Here is a 26,228-nt window from a genome sequence, read left to right on the forward strand (position 1 = left end):
GCTGCGGTGGGCCTGTCCTAGGGAAGAGAGTCGACAGCGCTTCCACCCCTTTTATTCCGGGACATCCTCCTCCCCCACCCCCGCCCCGCCCCTGTCACCATCCTCTGCAAATTGAGAGCACACTTCTCATTCCCCATCCCCAACCCCCTCACACAGATTCCCAACCCACTCAACTTTCAAGGGCGGCTGCCAGTACCCCTGTGGGGGTGGGTGTCCAGGTTCCATTTTTCAGACCGCAGTGTCAGGGGAGAGGCGATTCCCTCCCCCTTCTATGTCCGAAGATGCACTCTCTCCCCAGTATACACACCAGGTCCCCAGTGTGAAGGAAGGCAAACTCTGATTTGGGGCTATCAGAATTCAGAAACAGATAAAACTCTCATTTTTGCTTCATAGGTTGGGGCTGGAATGCAGGTGGGCAGGAGCAGCTTTTGCAAGAGAAAGGGAGTCAGAAAACAGTGAAGGAGTAGTGATGGGGATAGGGAAGGCTGCAGGGGCTTTGAGAGAGAACCAATAGGGCAGACATCTGCATTTAGGTTTCAGACAGGTCTCAGCGCCTACGTAAGTGTGTTTCCTGTCCAAGTTACTATTGGACAGAGTCCCAACACCCCAGCCCCTTTCTCACGGCTTCCTTTGTTTCTCCCCCTTCCCTAGCAAAAAAAAAAAAAAAAAGCCTTAGAGATTTTTTGTCCTTCCTCCCCTCAGGTCAGACTCCTGCTGCAGCCCCTGGGCAGAACCACCTAGAAGCTGGCCAAATTGATTTTTCTCCACGTCACAGGCTTCTGCTGGCCAACAGAGAGTTGGGACTGCAGGAGTTGAGGCTCTAGGCCAAGGGGAAGGAACGTGGTGATGGGAGAAGGGAGGAGGGGATGGAGGTTCTCCCTAGCAATTGTCTAAGGTCACTTGGACACTATGAGGCAAGAGTGAGAGAATGGTGGCCTGGCCAGAGAAGAACTAACCACTCACAACTCAGGTGAGGGCTTCCCCACATTAGGCCTGTACCTCTCACCCACCTTGAGTCTTAAGGAAAATAAAGGAAAACGGGTCCAGCATAAGTAACTGGATCGGAAGGCAGTAGGACTCTGTAGAAAAAGGGGTAGAGGTTTGGGGAGGAGCCAGGAGAGTGTGCATAGAATGACAATGAGCTCCAAACTCCGGAACACAAGCATCTCTCCAGTCACTTGGTCTGGCACTATTTCTAAGTGTTGCAGCATCCTGCAAGCTCAGGAAACATAATTATGGAAAACATCCCAAACTCAGGCCCCCAGGGGCTCCAGGGTGGCAGCTTTAATGGAGTTTCAAAAAATGCTTGTCTTAAAAACAAAATAAAAGAAAAAGAAGAAAGCTTGTCTATGGAGGGTCAGGGACAAAAGTTTACTGGGTGCACTCCCCCTCAAAAACCACCCACACACAATGCGGCAAATTTTTCATAAAGGTAGATTTATTAAGTTTCAAAGGACTGTCTTTCATTCTTGAGAGTATGTCCTTCCTGCTTTTCTAGTAAGAAACGATGGCTATAGTGAACAGTAGGCTTTCTTTTTCTAATGCACTAGTTGACAAAATTAAAAGATAGCAGCAGTACTATGTCCATCCTCGAAAAGGTTTGCTGTTGTTTTATTTTTTTTAAAGGTTTTTATTTATTTGAGAGAGAGAGAAAAAAAAGAGCATGAGCAGGGGGAGGGGCAGAGGGAGAAGCAGTTTCCCCGCTGAGCACGGAGCCCCACCTGGGGCTAGATCCTAGGGTCCTGGGATCAAGACCCGAGCTGAAGGCAAGGCACATGCTTTATGGACTGAGCTACCCAGGCGCCTCAGGGTTGCTGTTGTTTTAATTTTATTGAACTGTGAAATTCAGAAGTCTGAAAACTATTAGTGAGGTGGTTAAGAGCACAGAGGGTGTTCTGACAGACATACAGCCACCACTTACCTATTTATGAGCTTGAAATAAGATTGCCAGATTTGAAAAACAAAAACAGGATGCCCCGTTAAATTTGAATTTCAGATTAAAAAACTAATTGTGTGTGCATGGGCGTCTTAGTATGTCCCAAATATATGGGGCATACTTACACTAAAAAAAAATTTTTTTTAAACCCAACAAAACAAAACTATTAGTTGTTTATCTGAAATTCAAATTTAACTAGGGGCCCTGTAGTTTATTGATGGCTCTAACTCGAGAAGATTTCTTAACGTTTTCATTCCTAACATGACTAAGCCCTTACTAAATTTTACTTGCTATTATTGGTTTTGAAGTCCTTTCTGTGCCACAGCATGACAGGATGTATTATTTTTATCTAGTCATTTAATTTCTGGAAGCCCAATGTATTCATCTGAAAAACAGGAATTATAAAATATTTTTCATAGACTTGATGTAAAAAAGAAAGAAAATAAGTTGTGTGACGTAACTCCCAAGGCGCGTTATTGTCGTTCTCCGTCCAAGCCCGAGTGGGCCGAGACTACACATCCCACAATCCCAGGCGGCGTCCCCCCGCCATTACCTCATTCCCTGGCCGCATTCTCGCCAATCCTGGCCTCTCCAGGGGTGTGGTAGCGGGCTGTTCTCGCGACTTTTGCCTTACCCTTCTCTCTCTTGTACGATTCCTGTCGCGAGACTTGCTGCTCCTCCGCCTCCTCTGCCGCTCCCTTTGCCGCCGCCTTAGCCCGGGACCCGGACCCAGCCTCTCCCCTAGCCGAACACCGGCCCCGGCTCCACCGAGGCCCCGGTCCCCCAACCCCGCCTCGCCGCCGCCATGGCGGACCCTAAATACGCCGACCTTCCCGGCATTGTGAGTACAGGGCCAACCCCGGCTCCCCAGGACCGCACCCCCGACCTACTAAGGACCCCCAACAGACACTAACCCGTGACCCCTCCCGCCTGCAGCCCCTCCTCCGCCCCAGGGCTCCAGCCGCCGGCTCCCCGACGGGCCACAGAACCCTCCGGACTCTTCCGACCCGACTTGGCCCGGCCGCGGAATGGCTTACCAGGCCCCTTTTCCGGCAGTCGCCGGTTTCTCCGCCCAAAAATCGTCTCTAGGCGCTTACCATTTGTGCCCGAGTGTTTCTACCATCCGTGTCAGCACCACCCGTGTCTCCCCAAATCTCCCCATAAGGCCCCTCCCCCCACCATCCCCACCCCAAACACACGTACTAGGCCACTTGGTGATGGCCTTCACCTTGCCAAAGAAGAGGTTACCGTGGCAGAACCCTTCTAGTGCCAGATAGAGAACTCTGCCCTCTGGGAAAGACTCCCCCGCCCCGCGCCCGGCACATGCCGGCCTGTACCCTCCTTTTGTGCTGCCCTGCCTGCATTCTCAGGGGTGGGGGTTGGGTCACAGGACCTTGGGTACTAAGGTCCTGAGTCACTCTCAACCTTTGTGCCAGGGTAGTGATGTACAGGGCCTGATTCGAAGACAGCCCTCTCCTACTTCGGACATAATGATTGCCAAGAGCCCGCCCCCATTCAGATTCAGGGTCACATCTTTGTTATCACTCACACTAACCGCTTACCATGAGGTCCCAGTTGTGCCCCCTGTCATCTCCACCCCTCTAAGACATGGGAACTGACATACAGTTCACTGGGCAGGTGGAAGAGAAGGGACAGAATCCTGGCCTCACAGCCTGCCTTCTCAGTTAGCTTATTCAAATGGAGTGGTCAGGGGTATTGGTGGATGCTGGGTAATGAGGTAGGGTGTTCACTGCTTCTGTCTGCAGGCCAGGAACGAGCCAGATGTTTATGAAACCAGCGACCTACCTGAGGATGATCAAGCCGAGTTCGATGCGGTAAGACTATGTGCTGCTTCAGGACTCTTATGGACCCTGACCTCTCTCCCCCAGGCAGACCCTTTCCCTTTTCTGGCGAGCCACAGCAATAAGTGGGTATGCCAACCCAGCCTGGGAGGTACGTAGGTTGCAGGCTTACAGCCACCAGTGAACAGTGCCAGGAAGGAGAGCCATGTCGATGGAATCACAACTAATAAGACCTGATCCTTGGGTCTTTTAAATAAAAGTTGAAATATCTCAAAACAGTTTAGTTTGGGGCTAGTGATTTAGGTAGGCCCCTGGGAGCTAGTCTATGGTAATGAATCATGATGCCTGAGCACTTATAAACTACTTGAGGTTAGGAACTAGGCCTTTGATTTCATACAATATTTCACCTGGTACATGCTCATTAGTATCCTACCAAGATCTAGATTTTGAAGTACAGAGGAATAGTCTTTTTCCTGAATACCCAGTATCCATTGAGCAAGGGGTGAGAAAATGATGTGGAGATTTTAGAAAGATTAGGGATCTGGTCAGAGCAAAACGAATTTGAGGAAGAATATAAATATTTTCTAGGAGTAAAGGAGAGTCCCTTAGCACGTTCAGATCTAAGAAGAACTCTGAGGAAGAAATTAGCTGTGGACACATTTTAACCAAGAGGGGAACCACTTAGCACTGTTTATTGAATGTATTCATTCTGTGTTGGTTTTTGTGCAGTGCAGAGGAAGAAATGTCCTTGCCTCTAAGGATGCCCCAGACTAATGGCTGAGTTAGGATACATATAGGAAACATGGATTAAAAATTTGGAGTGAATGGAAATCAACATAGTAAAAACTTGTGTGTAAGTGCCAACGGGGAACAAAGATCTGTTAGCATTTTTGACTGGATGTGTTTTAGTTTCTATCCCAAAGAGAGCTGGGCTAGGGTCACAGTGATGAAGCGGGCTCCGTGTGTGTGTCTGTGAGTTCTGTGGCTGTGTCTGTGGGGCTGGTTAGTCCTGGAGAATGCTGGCTGCTGGCTTCTAATGTATGGCTTGGCGTACTCACTTATTCCTTATTTGATTTCCGCCCTGTGGAAGTGGTTCCTCCTTTGTGGGAACACCTTCCCTGTCTCCTCTCTCAGTGGTGTGTTCCTTGTGGCTTCTGTACTTGCTGGCATGTCAGTCTGTCCCCCAGCTTGAGTATCTGGAGATAACGCAGATGTTGTCATTGCTCAAGGGACTGGGTGTGCACCTGTCACTCCAAGATGTGTGTTATTAGGAAGCTGTCTTTGACCTCACAGAGCAGGAGTGTACAAGCTGCGGACCTCAGTCCTCTGACTCGTTTCAGAGACTGCTCAACTCTGGCCTAGGCCTCTGCCTGTGAAGTATCACGGCTTCATGGTGAGATAATAAAATGGACGTTTGTCCATTTGTCACTGACTGTGATACAAATGGGCAGTATCACAGCAATCCCCTTTCCAAAACAAAAAATACATTGTGGTTTTCCTTTTGAAAGTACTGGGATGTTTCTTAAGAAGAAGATGACAGGCATGGAAGCACCTGGATGTGCAGCCCTGATCGGCTGTTTCTCCCCGCTGAACCTGAGCAGCCTATTTCAATCGTACCTAGTGGGGCGACTGAGAGGGAGGGACACCAGAAGTGTTCATTTCCTGCAGCACATTGCCCACGATGACGGCGTAGCCGTGCATCGGAGCTGGATGATAAATATAAGAAGAGTCGAGTTGCCTCCATCACCTAAGGCTCAGCTAAATGACTCTTCATCACTAGGCAGGAGTGAGTGGGGTGGGGGGACCTTCAGCTGCTTCAGGAGCGGGGAGGGCACTGAGATGTTTACTGATGTCAGCTAATGTCTCCGGCCTCTGGGTGTCCCTGCGGGCCTTAGGAGGGCAGCCTTCGGGAAGTCAGCTGAGTAATGGTTCTGTTACCGCTCTTTGTATTGATGTAAATGTGCAACTTGCAGACAAGGGGGTTGTACTTAGCCCAGAAACCTCATGTCTCTGAGGCCTGGATTCTCACTAGCAGCCTGTCTCTCACCTGCCTTTCCAAGACCTAGCACCGATGACAGTGCACATCACCAGTACTGTGGCTGACCTGTGAGATTTCCAGTCACCTTCTTAACCCCTGGCAACAATGTTCTGCCTTAGTCTCCAGATTATTCTCAACTTTAATTTGATTCGTTTTTAAAATAGATAATGTATGCATATAGAACAAAAGTCTCTTCCTGCCCCTGCCTGCCACCACTCAGTTCCCTTCCCTGAAGACAACCAATATGACCAGCTTCTAATGGAACCTTTTGGGGGAATCTCCAGATTTTTATTTAAAGGAATAATCAAAGAGTGTTGACCCTCACTGTCTTTTAACCTCCTTCCTCTGATTGCTCCACCGTGGAAAAAATTGAGCTGCTGAAGGAAATAATATCCTCTAATATCCCTTAAAGATTGTAATTGCTAGTTTAATTTAAACATAAAAGTATTGCAATTCCCATAGTGGAGAGGATGGGGGAGGAAAGTAGTATAAAGGTTTGTTTTGCTAAGGATGATCCTGATTTTCCTACTCTTCCTTTAAAACAATTTTAGCAGAAAGGAAAATATTCTAAAATGAATGGGCCAGACAACTGCACAGACTAGCCCTTTCCTCTTCAATGGAGGAGAATCTCGTTTCTGCATTTCAGACACTCCTAGGTTGATTTGGATGATGGGCTTGTTTGGAGACTTTTCTTAAAAAGTCTGGTCAGGAAAGCTAATTCCCGACTGGAATTTCCTCCCTGCTCGACCCACAGTCTACCTTGGGTCTGTGAGGCATTCTGCTCCTGGCTTTTGAACTGCTGGAGCAAGAAGGGTAAATTTAGAAAATCTCACTAGAAACAGGATATAGTTTCTCCCTTGATGCCTTATCCATCTCCAGTGCCATGTGAAAGGGGAAAAAATGACCTAGCCGCAGTTCGACAGGGCCCTGGCAGAGGCTGTTCTCCAAAGGGTAGGTCCTGCTGGACACGCAGCCTGAGATGAGAAACAGTATGTTCTCTTCCTTATAGTTTGAGATATCATAGAGTTTGCTTGATTGTGTTCATTGACTGTTGGCGCTCTTGAACTTACCTGAGTTTTTCCTGATGCTTCCCCCATCCTCCCTCCTCACCACCTTGCCTGGACACTAGTTTGCACAAGTAAGACCATTCGATGCTTCTTCTCTGCATGTTTTTTTTTTCATCTGCTGTCTCGCATGCAATGCTGTCACTGTCCTCTTGTAGCTAATCATTTGAAATTCTGTCGAGTCCCGAGCTGGGTCACTAAGGGGCCTGCTGGCCTTGTGTTTAAAAATCATTAATCGAGGTTTGGAAGTACCACTATGAATCCATGAATCATTGTCTCTTTCCCTTGTGAGGTCTGCAGAATAAAACTGTCCAATGGAGGATGGAATAGAAACATGGAGGCTAGGAATGCTTTTGCATATGAGGCATTTAGGGGCTGGAGTTAGGAGGGGTTGGCTTTCTCAGACCGAAATGAAGTTAAGAGAAAAGAAGTAACTGTTAGCCATTCTAGACAAGGGTGGAGAACAAAGGGGACAGTCACAGTCCTCACTTCTTAGCTGTGTGCAGATTATCCCTAGGGAAAACTCATTTTAATGTTCCCTGTGCTAATAAGCCTTTAGACGAAGGTAAATGGGCTGGGAAAGGAGTATTATACGCAGTTTTAAAGTAATAACTCGGGTTATTTGTGCTTTCCTGAGTCTTTCTGTTTCTGTGCCCCTCCTTTAGAAATGGGTGGGTGGTCAGCGTTATGTTGACCCACCCTGGACGGTTTTATTCTACAGCGCTCTCCAACTTCCTTGTCATCGTGATTCTGAAGTCCCCCTGGCCGCAGTGTTGGCAAAGAGCCTGAAGAGGCTCAGAGAGCAGCAGTGGCCTATTTCCCTGTCTGATCTAGAACCTCCGGTCTTGCCCTCTGAGGCACAGCCATTTAGCCAAACGGCCCTGGGGAGTCAGGGGTTCCATTAGTGAGAGGGACTGGGAGTCATGTACCAGGTAAGCTGGTACCTGAGATCAGGGCACTTAGAATTTTCCAATCAAGGTGGCTGGATGGACTGTTTCCATGGTGACTGTTAATACTCTAGGTTATAGGAATTATGCCTAAAAACTCATCATCCCGCAGTGCACCCAAAGGACAGACCTGGAGGTGGTATATACTGTTTACAAATGAATATACCACTTTTCCTTTTCTTTGATTTTCTATCCTCCCCCATTCTGCTTGTTCCTCATGATTCGAACTTGAACTTACAGCTCATTGTTCTCTCTCTCCTTGAGTTTCTCCCAAGCTGGTTTTAGCTTGGTGGGGCAAGTAAGAGAAAGGTAGTGTGTGTGTGCCTCCCCTTGTGTGTTTGCATGTGTGCACCTGTGAGTGCTTCTATTCCCTCTGTGCAGAGACATCCCAGTGTAGACCACAGGGTCTGGATCTGCCTTGACCCTGAGCTGAAACAGGAGTCTTGGCTTAGCTGGACCCTGGCATCAGACAGGGGAGGGAGAGGTTGAGGCTCAGGTGTGTCTAGCTGAAATCTCTGGGGCAGGAAGCACTTGTCTCTGTCCCACTGTGTGTTTTCATATTTACATACCCATCTTCAACCCTCCACGATTCTACGTGCCCATCAGTAGAGCTCCTGGAGAGGCAGGGCATACAGCTAGATTTCCCCTCCTGGCAGTTCTTTACCCATTCTTTACCCACCTTGCCTAGAAGCGAGAGCCTTATCTCTGTGGCTGGACTAAAAGAAGGCCTCTTTGGAGTACTCTCACCTTTCTCCCTTGTCTACCCTCTAGCCTCTGTGAATCTTGTGAGCAGAGGGTGGAGGAAACATTTTCTGCACATGGGCTGGTAGCTGTGGATCTTGGTATCCTCTGGATTCTTCGTGCTAGCAGAGCACGGCAGAGTTGCTCTGGTTCCCTTGGTGCTGCGGGCGCGTCACCAACTAATCAAGATGCAGACACCCTGGACTGGCCAAGGGGCGGGACGTGCCCTGCCTCTCCTCTGGCAGTAGAGCGTGAGAACGGGTACTTTGTGTTTCCTGAAACTCGTCATCTCCTGACAGATGTTGTTCTGCTCAACCTAAAGTCCTGTCAAACCACCCATGCAGGACCCTCACTGTGACCGATTCCGCCATCCAGATGTCTAATTCTTCAAGACTAGAGAAACCAAGAGACAGCGAGACTTGAACCATGAAGCCCCCCCCGCCCCCGCCTTGAGAATTCTGGACCCTCAGTCAGCTACATGTCCTTAGAATCCCCACAGCCTCTGCTTCACATTCTGCCTTGTCTCCCCCCGCTCCCACTGTCCTCTTCCATGCCACTAGCTTGCAACGGTCTCACTAGTTCTCAGATCTTACATTGCTTCTCATGGCAGAGCTACAGGACATTCTCACCACCAGAGAGGAAAAGGGTTCCAAGTTCTTCTTTCTGTTGGGGTATGTAGTGACTCCAGCTGAAATTTCTTGGCCCCCAAATTTTGCTAGGCTCCCCTGGGCCCTGTGGTGCAGTGTGTTTGAAGCTATCATATAGTGCATGTGACAATTTGCTAATAACAATTTTGTCTTTTTTTTCCCCTCCCTCACCCCCATTTCCCCACTCCCTTTCCTTTTAACTCTTGATTTTCTCACCTCTGGGGAAAACCACAAGGAGCTGGTAAGAAGCCTGACCTTTCATCTGCTTTTTAATGGGGTGTGCTGTGATGGGCAGTTGTTTCTCTGTCCTTTTGTCTCTGCTAAATCTTTAATCCCTCTATCCAGCCCCACCCCCAACCAATAGCCTTTTCCCATCTATGAATTACTGTCATGACACTGCCCCCAGATCTCTGAGGCACTGGTGGAGTGGGTGCCACTGGAGGACAGAGGGTGCCGGCCATCTGAGTCTCTGGGGCCACGTCCTTGGAGAGGCTCTGAGGGGATGCCACCGTCCGGCAGCTCTCCTGACCCAGGACGTGGTCCTAAGGGGGAACAGTGAGATGAAAGCACTGTTCGTTCTTGTCACTGTCCAGGACCTGTGAGGCCCACATTCTGTGCGTTGGCCTTTTTCTACTCAACCAACCCCTTCCCTATTTAGGAAAGTATGTAGGAAAGTAGGTTCTCATCAGCATAGTGTCTGGCCCGTAATGAGGACTTAACAGATGGCAGCCATGATTAATTTCCTTCCTTGGTCTATAGACTCTGCTTCCCATTTGTCTTTTTAAGAGGATTTTTTTTTAAATGGATTTCTCCTTCATTGGCCTTGACTGGGGCAATCACAGGGAGGAGTGGCATACTCTTGATTGTGAACTGAAGAGAAGGTGGTCGTCTCTCCTGGTCGGGAATCCTTCTCAGACAAACACTTCGTAGAGGCCAGAGACCACACAGTTATTTGGCCCGTGGGTGCTCTAGCCATACATTTCAGAGAAAATTAAAGAGATAATAATTTGGGGCTCAGTTGTCCCTTCGCCCTTGTATATAAGATGTTGAGCCCTTTTGTGTTCCCTTGATCTTTAGCTCTTGCCTCTCTCCTCAGCACTTCCCTGAAGAAGAGGTAAAGGTCAAAGTTGATGTTTTCTCCTTACTCTCCCCCCCCCCCATTTTTAAAGCTGCCACTCACACTGATTGCTTCTCTGATAGCAGACCAGAGATGAAGGCTGGAGCTTCGGTCTGCTGCTCTGCCTGATGCCTCTCCATGACTGTCCCCTGCCACCCCGGACACCCCCACACAGGCAGAGCCTCTCTGTCCAGTCCTGGCTGCACATGAGAACCCGCTGGGCGGCTCTTCAGCTGGCCTACTCTTCGGCCCTGCCCCCGCACAATAATGAAATCAGAATCTGCAGAAGAGAACCCAGGCCTCTTTTCCTCTTTTTTTTTTTTTTTTTATTAACTGTTTTAAATGTACGTTTTGTAAGCGACGCAAGTGCTCGAGCAGGGCAGAGAACGCCTGTTCTAGTTAAAGGAAAGAAGACGCACGTTGCCTGCCTCCTGGAGAAGGCGGAGCTGCCATCTCCAACAGAACAGGACTCCTGGGCCCCGTCTGCCTCCTTCGGGAGTGTAGTGAGAGCTGTCAGACTGCTGAGAAGGGAAGGAGATGTTGGTCTGAAGCACCCAGTCTTGGGTAGTTGGCAGAATCTGAACAGCCAGTCAGTCTCTAGTAAGGAGCGAACCACTCCGCTACCGTTCCCAGGGTCAGCTATCACTTTCTTTCCCATGTTCCCTGCTGATGGGAGAGCTTCAGTGCTTGAGAGAAGAGTGGAGGGCTCAGGGAGAAGAAGTGGGTGCTGGGCTGCTGCCATGTCAGGACGTAGGCGTGGCCCTTACCCGGGGGTCCTCTTGGCAAGCAGGTAGTGCTTACTCTTACTGCTTCTAAGACGTCCCTTAAAAAATAACACAGTAATCTCTTGCCTTGTCTCTCTATACCCTGAACTCCCCAGCCTCATGGCAGCCTTGGCACAGGACTGCTGGTCAGGCCGTCTCTCAGCCTTCCCTTTGTATCTCAGAGCTGCCCTCTTCCCTTCAGCAGCATATTCACCCGCAGAGTTAGCTGCTGAACTGTCTGCCACCCTTCCGCTTTCCCCCCAGCAAGGATGGGAGGTTAGCTTGAAATGTCCTTCCTTAGCGGCAAGGAAATTTACTTTTGGGGGGGGTTAAAAGAAGTCAGGTTGGTTTCTTGCCCTGAGTGCATGGTGTGTGCCAGGTAACTGGGAGGGCCCCGGTGGGTGGGGTGGGGAGAGGGGAAGGCTTATGTACAGAGTGGGCGGGGAGGTTATGCTACCTCTGTTCCTTGAATCAGGGTGTTAATATTTATACAATTGAGACTCCAAATTTACCAGGAAGCTTCCGTTTCCTAGGTTGAGCCTGGGTCAGCAGCTTGGGAGTGGAGCTGCCCTTCTTGCCCTTTGGGAACGTAGGGCCCAGTCTCCTCTAGTGGTTTGGGGATTTTGTGGGGTCAGGGAAGCCTAGGGTGAGAATGAATCTGCCCCTGGCCTGAACTACCTATTCCTGCAGGAGGAGCTGACGAGCACCAGTGTGGAACACATCATTGTCAATCCCAACGCTGCCTATGACAAGTTCAAAGACAAGAGAGTGGGGACAAAGGGACTTGGTGAGACTGGGCTGGAAACTGGACGGGGGGAGGCCTGTCCTCAGGCCGTAGTGACTTTTGCTTTGGGGAAAGGGTCCTTCATGGAGCTCTTTCATAGTAGCCCTGACAGTCACCTGAGACCATGACTGCTGTGGGCCTAGATCAGGCCCTCAATTCCATCTTCTTTTCTTGGCAGATTTCTCAGATCGTATTGGAAAAACCAAGAGAACAGGATATGAATCTGGAGAATATGAGATGGTTTGTTGTGTGTGTGTTGATGGGAATGGTGCAGGGACCCTAGTAGGAGGGACATCAAGGGATCCAGTGAGGCTTCTGAGTTTTTCTCTCCTTGGGGGTCCCGAGAAACCCAGCAGCATGCAATCGAGGATGCTTAGGCCCCCTGCTGTTTGCTCTGGAGTCTCCAGGCCGCCAGCTCCCTGCAGTTTTTCTGCACCAGGGTGTCGTGCATTCTTAGTTGGAGAGGATACCCTTGCAACTTAGGCTCAGGGTTTGGGTAAATTCTTGAGGAGGCTCCCTGTACCAAGAGGTGTAACTTCCCGGTGTGTGCTTGCTCTCTAGCTTGGAGAGGGTCTGGGAGTGAAGGAGACACCCCAGCAAAAGTACCAGCGACTATTGCATGAGGTCCAAGAGCTGACGACTGAAGTTGAGAAAATCAAGGTAACTGTGAACTGCCTTCTCCCCTTTCTGCTCTGACCTCTACAGCAGAGGTGGGCCTCACAGCAGGAGGAGAAAGGTTCCTGAGGCTCCTGGGTAAGGAAGCTGAGGCTCCTAGGTTTAGGAATAGAAATCAGTCTACGTTCAGTGCTATAGGTGGGTAAGAACCATCCAGTAACTTCCAGCCACAGCCATTCTTAAGGGCCTTGATCTTTTTTTACGGTTTTTTAAATTTTGTTTTGTTCTGTTCCTCTAAGATTTTATTTATTTGAGAGAGAACTAGAGAGAGCATGAGCAGGGGAGAGGGCAGAGGAAGAAGCAGACTGCCTGCCAAGGAGGGAGCTGGACACGGGGCTTGATCCCAGGACCCTGTGGCCATGACCTGAGCCGAAGGCTGATGCTTAACCGACTGAGCCACCCAGGCGCCACCTTTTTTCTGGTCTTGATTCACCCTTGCCACCCCTCATTGTCTACTTCTTTTCGTACCAGACAACGGTGAAGGAGTCAGCCGCTGAAGAGAAGCTGACCCCCGTGGTACTGGCTAAGCAGCTGGCAGCCCTGAAGCAGCAGCTGGTCGCTTCCCACCTGGAGAAGCTGCTGGGACCGGATGCAGCCATCAACCTTACTGACCCTGATGGAGCTCTGGCTAAGTGGGTGCCCTGCTTAGTTGGGAAATCATTGCCAGCTGGGGCGTAGGGAGACTCAGCCAGGTACTGGCCAGGATGCTAAAGGGAGAGGTAGCCTAGCTGTTCCTTAATGCCGAGTGTGAGGCAGAAATGAGAGAGGGGCTGGGCTGGCCCACATCCTTCAAGTCATGACATTACTTCTTGGTCTCCTGGCCCAGGCGCCTGTTGCTGCAGCTGGAAGCAACCAAAAACAGCAAAGGAACTGGTTCCGGGGGAAAGACCACCAGCGGGACTTCTGTAGATAGTAGCCTTGTCACTTACGAACTACATTCTCGGCCTGAACAGGACAAATTCTCTCAAGCTGCCAAAGTAAGTACGTACGTAGGTTGGTTGGGGGGCTAGGGTGACGTGGCCCTGAAGACTTTCCTACCTGCCTCCAAGGGATCAGATCTCAGGAGAGGGTGCTGGGGATGCTTCTGCTTCCTCTTGATGTCTCGTTCTCTATGTTGCCCTCACCTATCTACTTTCAGTTAAGATTTTAAGAATGTGATTGGGGTGAGTCCCAGAGAAAGTAGTCCCTTGGCAGAGTGGGGAGGAGGAGGGAGGGCAATGGCAAGCAGACAAGCAGAGAACGGGGTCTTAGTGCTCACTGCAGCAGCGGGCAGGTGGATGGCGAATCTCCCTTCCTTCCTTGCTCTAGGTGGCAGAACTTGAGAAGCGCCTAACAGAGCTGGAAGCAAGCGTACGCTGTGACCAGGATGCTCAGGTCAGGTGCTCCCCCACTTAGTCTGACCCTGGGGTCCTGCACCCCCATGCCTAACATCGTAGCATTCCACAGAACCCTGGGAAGAGTGGGAGGGTCTTCAGTTATGAGACCAGCCAGCGGGTTGCCAGCTAGAACCAGAAAGGGTGGGAGAAGGTAGTAATCACGTGGAGATACAAGAACCGCTGACTTCTTTCCTCCTTTTCCCCTCCAGAATCCCCTTTCAGCAGGTCTACAGGGAGCCTGTCTTATGGTGAGTATAAGAGGAGCCAGAGTGTTGGATTACAGAGGGGATATTGAGGTTGGGTTTGCTTATGAGAACTGTTTTTGGGTCCATAGCTATATATTAATTATTTCCGGTGGCATAGTGGGTGGCCTCTTCCTTGTCTGATCCTTTTCCCTTCGTGAAGCTTGTCCCAACCCCCACCCCCAGGAGACTGTAGAACTGTTGCAAGCAAAGGTGAACGCCCTGGACCTTGCAGTTTTGGACCAAGTGGAGGCTCGGCTACAGGTATTAAATGGAGGGCAAAATGTATTACAGGTAGCTTGGGACTTTGGAAGCCCTGGGGGCCCTGTCAGCCTTCAAATCTGTGTTTTCAGAGTGTCCTGGGAAAGGTGAATGAGATTGCCAAGCATAAAGCTTCTGTAGAAGATGCAGATACACAAAGCAAGGTCAGCAAGAGCCCTTCCCCCATTTATACCCTTTCCTGTTCCCTCGTGTTCTCCGAGTCATTCTGGTGGTCTTACCAAAGCCTGAGAGCATCGAATCCCAGGTGCTTTCTTCCTGAGCTCTTACCAGCTGAGATAGGGCAGTGCTTCCCACCTGCCCCACCCTAGCGAAGCAGTCACCGTGTACTTCGCTCGGCCATCGCCCCGGGCCCTGTCCTGTCCCCCCAGGTGCACCAGCTCTATGAAACCATACAGCGCTGGAGCCCCATCGCCTCTACCCTTCCTGAGCTGGTGCAGAGACTTATCACCATCAAGCAGCTGCATGAGCAAGGTGGGAGGCCAGCCGCCAGGGGAGCTGAGAGGAATTGGAGAGCGGGCAACTTTTGTTTCCTTCCCTCTTGTCTTGGATTCTAACCTCACCCATACCTTTCTTAACCTTCTTTTGCAGCCATGCAGTTTGGTCAGCTCCTGACACACTTGGATACCACACAGCAGATGATTGCCAGCTCCCTCAAGGACAACACCACCCTCTTGACCCAGGTATGTGCCCCTTTAGTGGTCTGCTGCCTCCCTTCTCTAGCAAACTAGGTTCCCCCAGCTTTGTCTCAGTGGGTTCTGCCTTGGCCCAGGTAGTAGCATGATGTGGCAGGGGCTTAGTTTGAATTTCCACTGTTTTTCAGTGGTTGTGGGACCTTTGGCAACTTATTTAACCCATGAACCTCCATCTTATTAGCTGGAAAATTATGTCTACCTCAAGGTTGTATGGATTAGGTGAAATACTGTGGGTGAATTGTTAGAGTCCAGGGAACCTCACTTTTTCCTAGAACACCTACCCTGGGGGCGCCTGGGTGGCTCAGTCGTTGGGCGTCTGCCTTCAGCTCAGGGTGTGATCCCGGCGTTCTGGGATCGAGCCCCACATTGGGCTCCTCCGCTGGGAGCCTGCTTCTTCCTCTCCCACTCCCCCTGCTTGTGTTCCCTCTCTCGCTGGCTGTCTCTGTGTGTCAAATAAATAAAATCTTTACAAAAAAAAAAAAAAAAGAAACACCTACCCTGTCCCTCTGTAGTCCCCGCCCAGCTTTCCCCTCCCTGGGTGCTCAGCAAAGATGTGCTTGTATCCGGAGCACAGCACATTGGGAGGAATATGGACTTTGAAATGAACAACAGGCTCCAACCTAGTTCTGCCACTTCTTTTGTGACACTGGGCAGTGAGCTTCACCTTCGTTCTTACCGGTGCCCAGCACATGGTCCTCGGTTTCTCTTGGAGGCACTGTTTTCAGTGCTGCGGGCAGAATTATACCTGAGAGACCAACACCGCAGGACCATCAAGATAAATGAAAATATATAAAGTGTAATATGTTCTGCCTCTAGAGCAGTGTTCTAAACTTTTCAGCCAATAAAAGTCTCATTTCAGTAAAATCTTACCTGTTCTTCATTATGTAAAACAGATCAAACGAATGGTTCTGGTTGAGTCCTGCCTGCTTGGCAGTCCCTACACTAGGTCCATTGTACTCCAAGGGTACTTTGAAAACTGCTGCTATAACCTGCCCGCTCTGGGGCCCATAAGCTTTGCTTCCATTTCTTGTCTTCTCTTAGAGCATTTCTTCAGGTACTCACCCAGGTAAGCACCTGGGCCTGACAAGAGTAAAACATCTCTTTGACTTTCTAGGTGCAGACAACCATGCGTGAGAACCTGTCCACGGTGGAGGGGAATTTGGCCAACATTGATGAACGGATGAAGCAGCTGGGAAAGTGAGCACCTTTAGGAGATGGAGAACAGGGGTAATCCCTACCCCTTTGAACTCTGTTAACAGCTTACATAGGGTTTCCCCTTAATTATAACTCTCGCATCCCCATACCATTTGATACTGGGGGCAAGGGGTTCTTCTTGCATGTGGGGTTTGCACCCCTCCTCCGAGGAATACAGAGTGGTAGCTGGGGGACATTAGGTGGTGGTCTCCCCTCAGGCCCGAGGGACGTGGGCCCACCACATGCCGGCTCCTGTCCAGTACTGCTTTCCCTGGGGTGGGGAAGGATTGGGTCCTGTCCTCCAGCACAGCTCCCGTGGCTGGCTGTAATACTGTACAACTGTTTCTGACCATTAAATGCTGTTGTACTCTGTGTGGCCCCTGCTGTGTTTCCTGGGGAAGAGGCAGCACTGAGACGGACCTTCACAGCCTAACAGGCAGCCTCAGCCCCTCTGTGCTACAAGAGAATTTAAACTGTCATCTACTCTTACCAAAGAATTAAGGAAAAAATGAGTACAGAGTCAGAGCCAGAGTTTCAAAATATTCTCATCTGTTAAATTAAGAGTGTCTCCCATAGAAAAGCAGTGGAGGCCCCACAGGGCAAGTACAAAACAGAATTAAAACTCCCAAGGGTCTTGTCTTTACAAAAGAAAAGGCAGGAGGCAGCCCCTGGACAGCGGGTCGTGCTGGCCGCTCCGGTTGGACCACGTTGCATAATCCTCAGTCGCATCATCACAACGTCTCTGAGCGTTTCGATGGGGGAGAAGGGGCAGTGTAGTGTGTGTGGGAGGAGAGGCCCAGCGGGCTCTCTGTGCCCCCTTACCCCCTTTTAGATCCCAGAGGAAAGTAGAGGGAAGCTGGCTACACCTTGAAATGAGGCTATGTGTTTCAAACCTGGGGACAGGGGTAAGAGGGGATCTGTGCTTTGAGCAACCTGAGCCAGAGGCAGAGGGGTGTTGGAGGGGTCAGGGGGGAATGCATGATGCTTATTGCTTTGTACCTTTCACTGGGAAGGAGGGCAGCAGCCAACAGTAGCTCACAGGTTTGTAAACTGAGCCTGCTGGCTTCAAGAAGGGAGGCAATGAAGTCGAATTAAATATAAAAGAGTCATTTGTGCAAAAATAACTTAAACAAATAAAAGACCTGGGGAAGGGGGTGTTCCCCTTAGCCTGGTGGGGAGAGGGCCATATACCACCCCCCCAGGCCTTTTCAGTGACATGGCTTTGGGGGGGAGGGGGTGAGCTTCCCTACCCCCTGCAATGGCTCAGGATGGGATTGTAGGGGAAGGGCTTGCATTTGTGCTCTGAGTGGGGAGTAGTGCCCCCACCCACTGTCCACAGGTGCAGGTGGCTGGCAGGGGCTCCCAAGGCTCAGCACTCAGCTCTCCCCGATCAGGGTCAGATCCAGCTCCAGGTATGGCTGCTAAGGGGCCAGTTTCCTCCTCTTGTTTTTGGCAGGACGGCCAGGGCGGGCCCGGGGAGGCAGAGGGACAGCCGCCTATACAAGAGGGGAAGTTGAAAGAAGTGATCAAACAGCTAGGTATTGGGAAGTCTTTTATTTTCTCCCCACTCGCTCTAATCCTCTTCTCCTCCTGCCCCATCCCTTACAACAACCCCCACCCCCCCACCCCCCACCCTCCGCCGCCCTGACACACACTTACACGGGTTGTAGGGCTGGGGTCCAAGGTAACGTCCTGGCGGGAGCTATTGCTGTTCCGGGTAGGGCTGCAATAAGGGCACGAATGATCAGGGATGCTTCCCCAAGCACCAGGTGAAGTTCAGAATTTGGGTGGGAAACTTTCTACTTTTGGATAATAAAGGCAAAATATCCTTATCCATATTTAAGTAAGTTTGTGCCTTTTTGAAAAGTCAAGCTACTGTAGACATTTCGATCAACCATCAAGAAGTGGGGAAAGGCCAGGACTGTGGTAGGCCCAACACTCACTTGTATTTTCTCCTCCGGCCACGACGAGACTTTCTGACTACCCCTGGGGGCACCTGGGAAAACACGGACTGTATGTGTAGGAAAAATTAGGAAAAGGAACCGTGTTCCCAGCCTTTCCTCAGAGCCCTTCACCCAAACCTCCATCACCCTGCACTCACCTTAAGGTCCTCAGAATGGGGTCCAGGAGGGGATGGATCCTTGGGCTCAACACCCCCTTCAGCCAGCTCCCCATTATGCTGCCAGTGGTGGGTCCTTCTTGGGGACCGTTCCATTTGTCCATTGAAGCCACCACGTGCCCCCCACTTGAGGGCCAGTCGGCCAGGCTCCCGCCGGCTGCCAGGCTTTCGGCCCCGGCCTGGCCTGGCCTCACCATTAATGCCCCTAAGTCCCCCTCCTCCCCTCCGGCCCCGTTTCCCTGACCCCCTCCCAGTGAGCAGCTCAGGGACTGGGGGGTCGGGAGAACCGTGGGGTGGGGCTAAGGCACTGAGGGGAGGCCGGGCAGGCTCCGGTTCCAGGGCTGAGGTGGGGCTCTGAGGGGGCAGACAAGGGGCTTCTGGCTGCTCTGGAGGAATCTGCAGGCAAAAAGTAAAATCGTAGTCCCAAATATGGTTCCTCTGCTACTGTAACTCAAAAAATCTACTTCCAGTTTGGGAAAAAATTCTGTCCCTGACACCCGCCCCCCCCCAACACAGACCCTCACCTGGAGACTCTGTAGCAGGCAGGCTAGGGGACTAGAGGCCTCTGAGAGGGATGGAGGAGCTCCCCCCCCAGGGAGGAGCTGCAGCCCCAACTGGCCAGAGAGAAGAGGGCCAGGAGGCTGCAACAGGCTGGGGAGGGTTCCAGGGCTGCTGGTCAGCGAAGACAGATCACCTGTGGAGGAGTTTGGTCAGAAGTCTCCCTCCGCAAACCGGTTAGGCTGAGCAGACCCTATTTCTCTCTTAGGCTTAACCCCAGAGTCAAAGACTCTTCCCCAAGTCATCTAGCCTCTGCTCCCAAGTTTTACTGCTTCCTTTTTTTTCTCTTTCACACCAGTATTCCCTCAGACTCACCCAGCAGGCTGGCACTCAGCAGAGGGCTAAGGAGTTGGGGGGGTCTCCCTGAGTTGGAGGGGGCCTTGCCCAGAGAGGAGGCCCCCGGGTCAGTAGTTGCCGTGGTGACACTGGAGGTAGGTGGTCCAGGTTGGGGGGCACTCAGGACACAGGGCTAAAAGAGAAAGAATGGTTAGGCCACTATGTGCGTGAAGTGTTTCATAAACGTACAGGACTGCACGTACACAGTCTCACTGAGGCCCCACGTGAAGTGGGCCACGCTATTAAATACAGACCCAGTTCTCGCAGCCACCCTACCCCCGGCCAAGGACTAAGCCCTCCCTAAAGGCCCTGAGGAAGAGCTCAGGCATGAACTGAAAGCTTTGATTCCCAGCTCTCATCCCTGATTCTACCTCTTGTTCTGTCCCACCCACTCACCCCCTATTCTCACCTGGGGGGGTGTCCCCGAGGGGGGATCCAGGCTGGCAGCCAGCAGCGCAGAATTTAAAGCTATGAGGGTGGGGGGGGCTGAAAGTGGGGGGAACAGTAGGGGGGGCAGGTCTCCCAAACCTGAAAATGTCTCCCCACTTGGACCCCCAGCTCCCTCTGCAGATCCCTCCCCATCCCCAGCAGTGGGGCCCAGGGCCAACAGGGGCAGGAAAGAGGCAAGGAGGTTGCTAGGAGGTGCAGAAGGGGGTGGAAGAAGGTCTGAGGGGGGTGGTGGAAGCAGGGAAGCCACCAAAAGCGAAGGCCCTTCAGGCTCGCCTGGGGCCAGGGGAGGGCCAGGTCCCCCCGGTGGGGGCAGCAGGGGCTCAGGGGGAGGTTGTCCCCCTCCCCCAGCCAGCACGCCAAATAAACTGTGGCTGAGCAATGGAGAAGGTGGAGGCTGCCCCAGACTCAGAGGGAGAGGCAAGGCCCCTAGCATCCCCGGGAAGCCGGCTCCACTCAGCGCCAGGCCCTGCTCAGGACTAGGGAAAGGGAAAGCCTCCCCACCAGCCAGGGGAGGCAGAGGGCAGGCTGGGCCCGCCCCCATCCCGAGCCCTTCAGATGGGCTTTGAAGCACAGGGCTGGGGACCAGGGGGGCTTTGGAGGCAGCTGGTGGGGCAGGGGCACCTGCAAAGGAAAAGAGAAATTCAGCTCAAGGGAGGACCTTTCTCCCAGCATCCAAAGAACCCGACCTTCATGCCTCCAACCCAGAAAACCACCGAAGAACCCTCTAAACTCCCCTAAGTGCCTTGGCTGCCTTTTTCCACCTGCGAGGAGGAAGAGCGCTACCACACTCACACTCACACTCACGTACCTGGCACACTGCTGAGGCTGCCACTGGCGGTCCCAGGCAGGGAGGGCGGGGCAGGGTGCCTGGGCTGGGGAGGGCTCCCTGAGGAGAGGGTTGGGGGAGGAGGAAGGTGTGCATCTGACCCCAAAAGGTTAAAGCTTCCATCAGAGTGGGAAGGGCCAGGGGTGGGGAGTCCCAGCAGGGACAGTACAGAAGGGAGAATTGGTTGGGATGGCTCAGGGAGAGGAAAGGGTTGGGGGACGGGAGCAGGGGCCCGAGGACGGCTCCGTCTAGGGGCTTGAGGGCCTCCCCCTTCTAGCAACCGCAGTACAGTTGGGGGTCTGCGCGGACGACGCTGAGAGGGACGGGGTGATGAGTGGGAAGCTGAGGGTGTCTGGGCACGGGGCCTTCGGCCCTGTAAAGTGCTGGGAGGGGGGAGCGGGGGATGCTGTGCCTTGGCCGCTGCAGAGAGTAGGCTGCTAGCAAGGAAGGGGGGTGCCCCGGGCCCCTCCACCGTGGGGGCCCCTCCTAGGGGTCCCAAGACCAGGGGCAGGTGCATAGTGGCTGAAGACACTGGTGGCTGAGTGGCAGGACCAGGGGGGCCAGGGGGACCAGGGAGATTATTGCTTGGGGGCAGAGGAGGGGGAGTTAAGGCATCACTACAGTGGAAGAGAGAAGGGTCTGAAGGTGGTGAGGAGGAGGCATGGGGGGCTGGAGAAGAGCCCAGGTCAGGGGGCACCAGGCTGGAGCGGAGGGCGGCTCCCCAGTTGTAGGAGGGAGCATTGAGGCTGATAGCTGGTGGAGGAGGTGGGGCTGGAGAGGGGGCATTGCCCCTTGGGAGGAAGCAGGGACTGCTGCTGCCTCCAGAGGGGACTGGGTCAGGAAGCCTTGGTGGTGGGAAGAGCCCCCCAGGGCCTGCTAGAGTGGGGAAGGCCTGTGGAACTGAGGGTGGTTCTGGAGGAAGGGAGCCAGGACCCCCATTCAGTGGAGTTGTAGGAGGGACTCGACAGGGAGGGCGGGCAGAGGGGGGCCCTGGGGACACAGTGTGGAACATTTGGGGGCTCGCTCCCTCTCCTGCAATAAATGAGAAATGAAGGGTCAGCCTGTGGCTCCCCTTCCAACAACTTTCTTTTGTCTTCTCCACCCCATCTCCCATAAACTCCCAACCCCCCCCCCACCCCGTGCCTTCCTCTCATCAAGCTGCTCCCCACTCCACCCTTCTCCTTGCTCCCTCTCATAGAGCTCCTCCCACCATCCCTCTTCCAGGCCCTTAAGTTTTCCTCAGTTGTCAGTACAGTGCAGAAGACTCACCAGGAGAAGAGTGTGAGCAGGTGGTCTCCATGCTGCGGTACAGAGTTGCCATGGCAACGGCTTTCCGCCGGTGGTTGCACAGCTTGGTCATGTCCTCCTCTGATGCGGGCCCCACCCCAGCCCCACCCGGGGTCACCGGGGCCAAAGGGTCAAAGTTGAAAACCTGTAAGGCGGGAGTCACGGACAGGGACCCTGAGAGAGTGGAATCTGAGAAGAGCTACCACGGTCAGTGACTTGTATTAGGTCTCTTGGCTTATCCCTGTATTCTCTGGCACCCCTCACCACTCTGACCTTGGGGACATTGAGTGGACACTCCAGACTGCACTTGCAGGTCCCATCGCTGAGGAGGTAGCTCCGGGTTTGCTCCAAGGAAGACAGCTCTGTGCCACTTGGGCTGGGAGAGCACAGGGTCAGAGAGTACAGAGTTAGTTGACACTGTATCAGGAGACCGTGCCTACAGGACAGCTCCTTAGTCAAAGACCTTCTTAGGAAGGACAGAGGATAAAGGATGTGGAAAGAGACAGAGGGAAAACAGATTTAAAGGGCCAGAGATACAGCGAGCAAAAAGGTGGAGGAAGGAGGAACAGAGGAGAGCAATAGGGTATCGGAGATCTGGACACCGAGAGGAGAGGTGGGAGAGAAAACTCAGGCACCGATCTCTGGGAACTCTGAGGATCCATACCTGATATAGAGCACAGCACCCTCTCGAACACAGCGCTGCCAGCCGATGGGGACAGATGTGGCCACAGGGCCCCCAGCTCTGTCTGCTCCACTGCTCTCATTGCCCCCATTCATTGTGTGTAATCAGCTCCCACGTGCCTGATAACACAGACATCCATGTGGGCATTAGGAGGGTTAAACTGCACTGGGTACCTGAGGGACTACTCCAGGAAGGCAAAGATTGTGGGGAGACCCAAAAGAACTCAGGGGCATGGAGAAACCCTCAGAGGGCTGGGAGAGAAAATGAAGAACTCGCTGCCATCCCGCCGTGGCTACCTGAACATCTCTGCAAACATTGTGGGGTCCAGTCTAAAGCCGGGGCCTCCGGCTTAGCCCACACCTGCAACACAGGAGAGAGAAAAGACTGTCGGAAATCTGCCCAACTCAGAAGAGCACCAAAGCCCAGGTCACTCTCAAGGGAAAGATCCTTAATCCTATGAGGTAAGTGCCCACACAGATCTCAGGGATCTGCTGGCTGAGTCCACAACCATCCTTTCCATGTATAGGCCCTAGGAACCAGAGGATCAAAGCCTCGACTCCCAGGGAGCAAGCTATCAGAGCCCAATCCCTAGACAGAAAGGGCAAGGCCCCTTTGTCCCACCAGAGACATTAGACTTCATCCTGGAGTATGGGCAAATTCCCATAATGCCAGGCCACTAGGAAGTTTCCCAGAGAGTCTGGCCCCCTGCTGTTCCCCACCCCCCAGGAAGATCATATAAAAGGTACAGATTGCCCCACAGGTCACCAGGCAATTGCCCAACTGCCCTCTGGGGTAGTACCAACAGAACCCCCCATGCCTGCTCCATTAGACAATCAATGATCTAGTTCACTTGGACCTTCTTAGGAAAGGTTGGAATCAGAGCTCTGTCTTCTCCCACAATCCTGAGAAGCTCCTGATTTTCCCCCAAGCCTCAGGCAAGGGGATTCAGCACCTCCTACCCCACTGGCTTCAAACTGGCTCCAAGAAGGACTCTCCTCTGATATATGGGGACGCCCCCCCAAACCTGCAAGTAACCTCTCCAACCTCACCATTGCTCCCACCCCACACTGGCGGCTTCTAAACTTTCCCTCTCATAACAAGGCGCCCTGTCACCCAGCCTGCTTCCCTCAGCTTGGGGAGGAGGGGAAGGCGCACGAAGTAGGAAGGAACTTGGGGAGAGGGCGGGCGGAGGGTGGGCGAAGCACTGAGGGGAGGGAGGTGAAGAAGGCAAAAGTCAAGCAGTGAGAGGGAGAAACGGTGGGGGCAGGTGAGGGCGGGGGAGTGGGGATGGGGCCAGGGAAAGGGGCCGAGAGGACGCGGAGGGGGCAGAGGGTAGGGACTGGAGGGGAGGGGAGGGGGAGGGGCGGGGTGGGGGGGGCCGGGCCCTGCACTCACCGCGGCCCATGGTTCGGCCGGCCCCGCCCTGCGCAGTCGCGGCCCAGAGGGTGAGTGGGAGGGAGTGGGAGGAGGGTCGGTGGAGCCCGAGCCTCCGGTACGGCCCCGGCCGGTCCTAGCAGGAAGCGCCGCCGCCGCCGCCGCGGATCACCGAGCGGCCTCCCGCGCATGCGCCATGGGGGCCAGGGGCAGCCCTGGGGATTCCGTTCCCAGAAGGCACCGCGCAGGCTGCTGCCGCCGCCGCCGTCGCTGCCGCCGCCACCGCCGCAGCCGCCGCCGCCGCCGCCGCTGCCCGGACGGGAGAGGGGCGGGGCCGGGCCCCCGCCCAGCGGACAACGACGAGCCAACAGGAGGGGCCGCAGTGCGCATGCGGGAGCGCGCCTACCCCTCCCCCACAACCCCCCATTAATCCCCAAGAGAACAAACACCCCACGCGGCCCCCCCGCCCTCCGCGGAAGGATCTGAGCCTCTTCCCAGGCCACTGGTGGCCAATCCCAGCCCTCCCCGGGGAGGGGCCCCTTCCAAAGCCACAATCTGTTGGGGGAGCCAGGAATGCCAGGTCCGGGAGGGGCCGGCCCCAAAAGATGAAAGTCGCGACTTGCCCTGCCCCGCCCCAAAGGCTTCCCGGGTAGTGTGCTGGGACTTGACCCGCCTCCCCAGGTCAACATGTCACAACACGACCTCAGCCTGTCAAGTCACATGACCTTTGCCTGTCACTGACAACCTGGTCATGTCTTTGGGCCAGGAGAGACCATCTGGTCCAACCCACCCCCACCCCTATTTACAGAAGGGGAAATGGAGGTCTGGAGCAACAGAGCAGGCCTGGCCAAGGACCTGTCACTGTCACACCACCACTTAAACCTGCCTTCCAGCCACAACCGACCTTGTGACAGATTCTACTTAATTCTGGCTGCCCCCATGACGGTATGACAGTACATGTAACCGGCCGCCACATGGCATCTTTTTTCTACCTAATAGCACAAGAAAAATACTTTGCATTTTGAGTGGTGCTTTTCACTTTTGTTTAAGCTGCCTCCCAAGTTCATAGTTCTCTCATTTTACCTTCACAACTCATTACCTTTTATTTACAAACAAGAACGGTTGAGGAACAGAAACATTAGGTGGCTGGCCTAGGATCCCTGGGCAAGTGAGGGGCAGGTGAGGCTAGAATCTGGGCTTCTGACAGCCCAGTCCAAGGCAGGCATGCGCTCAAGTGCACCCAAAGTCCCAGGCAACGAGGCTCTAACGTAGCCCAAGCACCTAGGAGGCAGGAGGCTTGTGCACGGCTCCTTACAGCAGGGAGTCACAGGACTTGCGCGTCTGGTACAGTGAAAAGGGCGGGTCTTGCTCTTCCGATGAAGAGCACCAGAGCACCGTGCGGGGGGAATGATGAGGGGGCAAACAGTGCGAATCGCTTCCACTGGGGAAAGGACATGAATTCTGCCATGCTGAGGGCTCATCAGAAACTTCACAAAAATAAAGTTAAGGGTGCTTTTCTGCGAGGAGCTGAAAATGACCATCAAAAGTATTCAAGTTCCTCGGCCCCTTCTGGGGGAATTAGGAGGCTAAAACAGATCTTTTTAAGAATATTCTACGTTAGGCAGTCCTGAGGCTGGATGCAAACTTTCCCAAAAGAGGTTGGCTTAAAAGACCTTGTGCCCATTAATCGGGAGGGAACCAAGCAAAATGGGAGTCCCTTATGGAGAAGGTGCAACGGGGGCTAATGCCAGGTGGGCGAAATAAGAGCTCCTGAGGAAGAGAAGCTGCACTGAGGCTTCGCAGGCAGCCTAGGGGCAAGCCACGGTCGATAGCCGTTGGGGCCGTTGGGAGCCGGGAGCTGGCGCCCCGCCCTCTCCGCTCCCCTACAACACCACCACCCCCCGCACCTCCCACCACCCTTGTAGTCCCTTGCGCGTGCGCGCGGAGACACCGGTTGCCAAACATTGCATCATCCCCGCCCCCCTTTCCTCCCCTCCCCCTCCAGCTCTCCCCTCCGCGCGCGCGCATGACTCACTCACCTCCTCCGCGAAGCCTCGTGACCCAAAGCCACTTCCGGGTCCAACACAACGTCTACCTCCAAGCGGGAGGGAGCGATGGGGGCGGTGCCGCGGGGGCTTCTGAGTGGCGGATGTAAGGGATGAGGCGGGGCCAGCGCCGGCGTACGGCGTTCTGATTGGTAAGCTTCCGGACCCGCCCCTGAGAGGAGGGCAAGGCCTTATTAAAAGATCAGTGCTCGGAGCTACCAGGGTCAGAGCCTTGAGTCTAAGACACAGA

The 26,228-nt window shown here is 53.2% G+C and overlaps 2 protein-coding genes across 5 annotated transcripts; one reads left to right on the forward strand and one right to left on the reverse strand.

The window, feature by feature from the left end:
- Positions 1-2,481: 2,481 nt before the first annotated feature.
- DCTN2 (dynactin subunit 2) lies at positions 2,482-16,673 on the forward strand. Its single transcript, XM_026500179.3, has 14 exons — positions 2,482-2,777; positions 3,703-3,771; positions 11,747-11,843; positions 12,019-12,080; positions 12,402-12,500; positions 12,987-13,147; positions 13,342-13,492; positions 13,824-13,889; positions 14,101-14,139; positions 14,320-14,397; positions 14,487-14,558; positions 14,784-14,886; positions 15,004-15,095; positions 16,222-16,673. Exons 1-14 carry the CDS (start codon positions 2,742-2,744, stop codon positions 16,306-16,308), a joined length of 1,212 nt encoding a protein of 403 aa, XP_026355964.1. The 5' UTR covers positions 2,482-2,741; the 3' UTR covers positions 16,309-16,673.
- Positions 16,674-16,828: 155 nt separating this feature from the next.
- On the reverse strand, positions 16,829-26,020 carry MBD6 (methyl-CpG binding domain protein 6). 4 transcript variants are annotated; one of them, XM_048217934.2, is made up of 13 exons: positions 25,973-26,020; positions 22,856-22,919; positions 22,542-22,678; positions 22,151-22,253; positions 21,860-22,022; positions 20,573-21,622; positions 19,724-20,385; positions 19,294-19,447; positions 18,945-19,114; positions 18,403-18,816; positions 18,245-18,297; positions 17,961-18,024; positions 16,829-17,797 (listed from the first exon to the last, which is right to left on the reverse strand). In XM_048217934.2, the coding sequence occupies exons 3-13, from the start codon at positions 22,652-22,654 to the stop codon at positions 17,723-17,725; spliced, it is 3,021 nt and encodes a 1,006-aa protein (XP_048073891.1). In that variant the 5' UTR covers positions 22,655-22,678; positions 22,856-22,919; positions 25,973-26,020; the 3' UTR covers positions 16,829-17,722. The 4 variants fall into 4 exon arrangements, with proteins under 4 accessions (XP_048073891.1, XP_026355961.2, XP_026355962.2 ...); XM_026500176.4 differs by having other exon boundaries at positions 18,245-18,312; XM_026500177.4 differs by lacking the exon at positions 25,973-26,020 and adding an exon at positions 23,955-24,217.
- Positions 26,021-26,228: the final 208 nt, after the last annotated feature.

The sequence above is a fragment of the Ursus arctos genome, unplaced genomic scaffold, assembly GCF_023065955.2.
Source record: "Ursus arctos isolate Adak ecotype North America unplaced genomic scaffold, UrsArc2.0 scaffold_21, whole genome shotgun sequence".
NCBI classification, from domain to species: Eukaryota; Metazoa; Chordata; class Mammalia; order Carnivora; family Ursidae; genus Ursus; species Ursus arctos.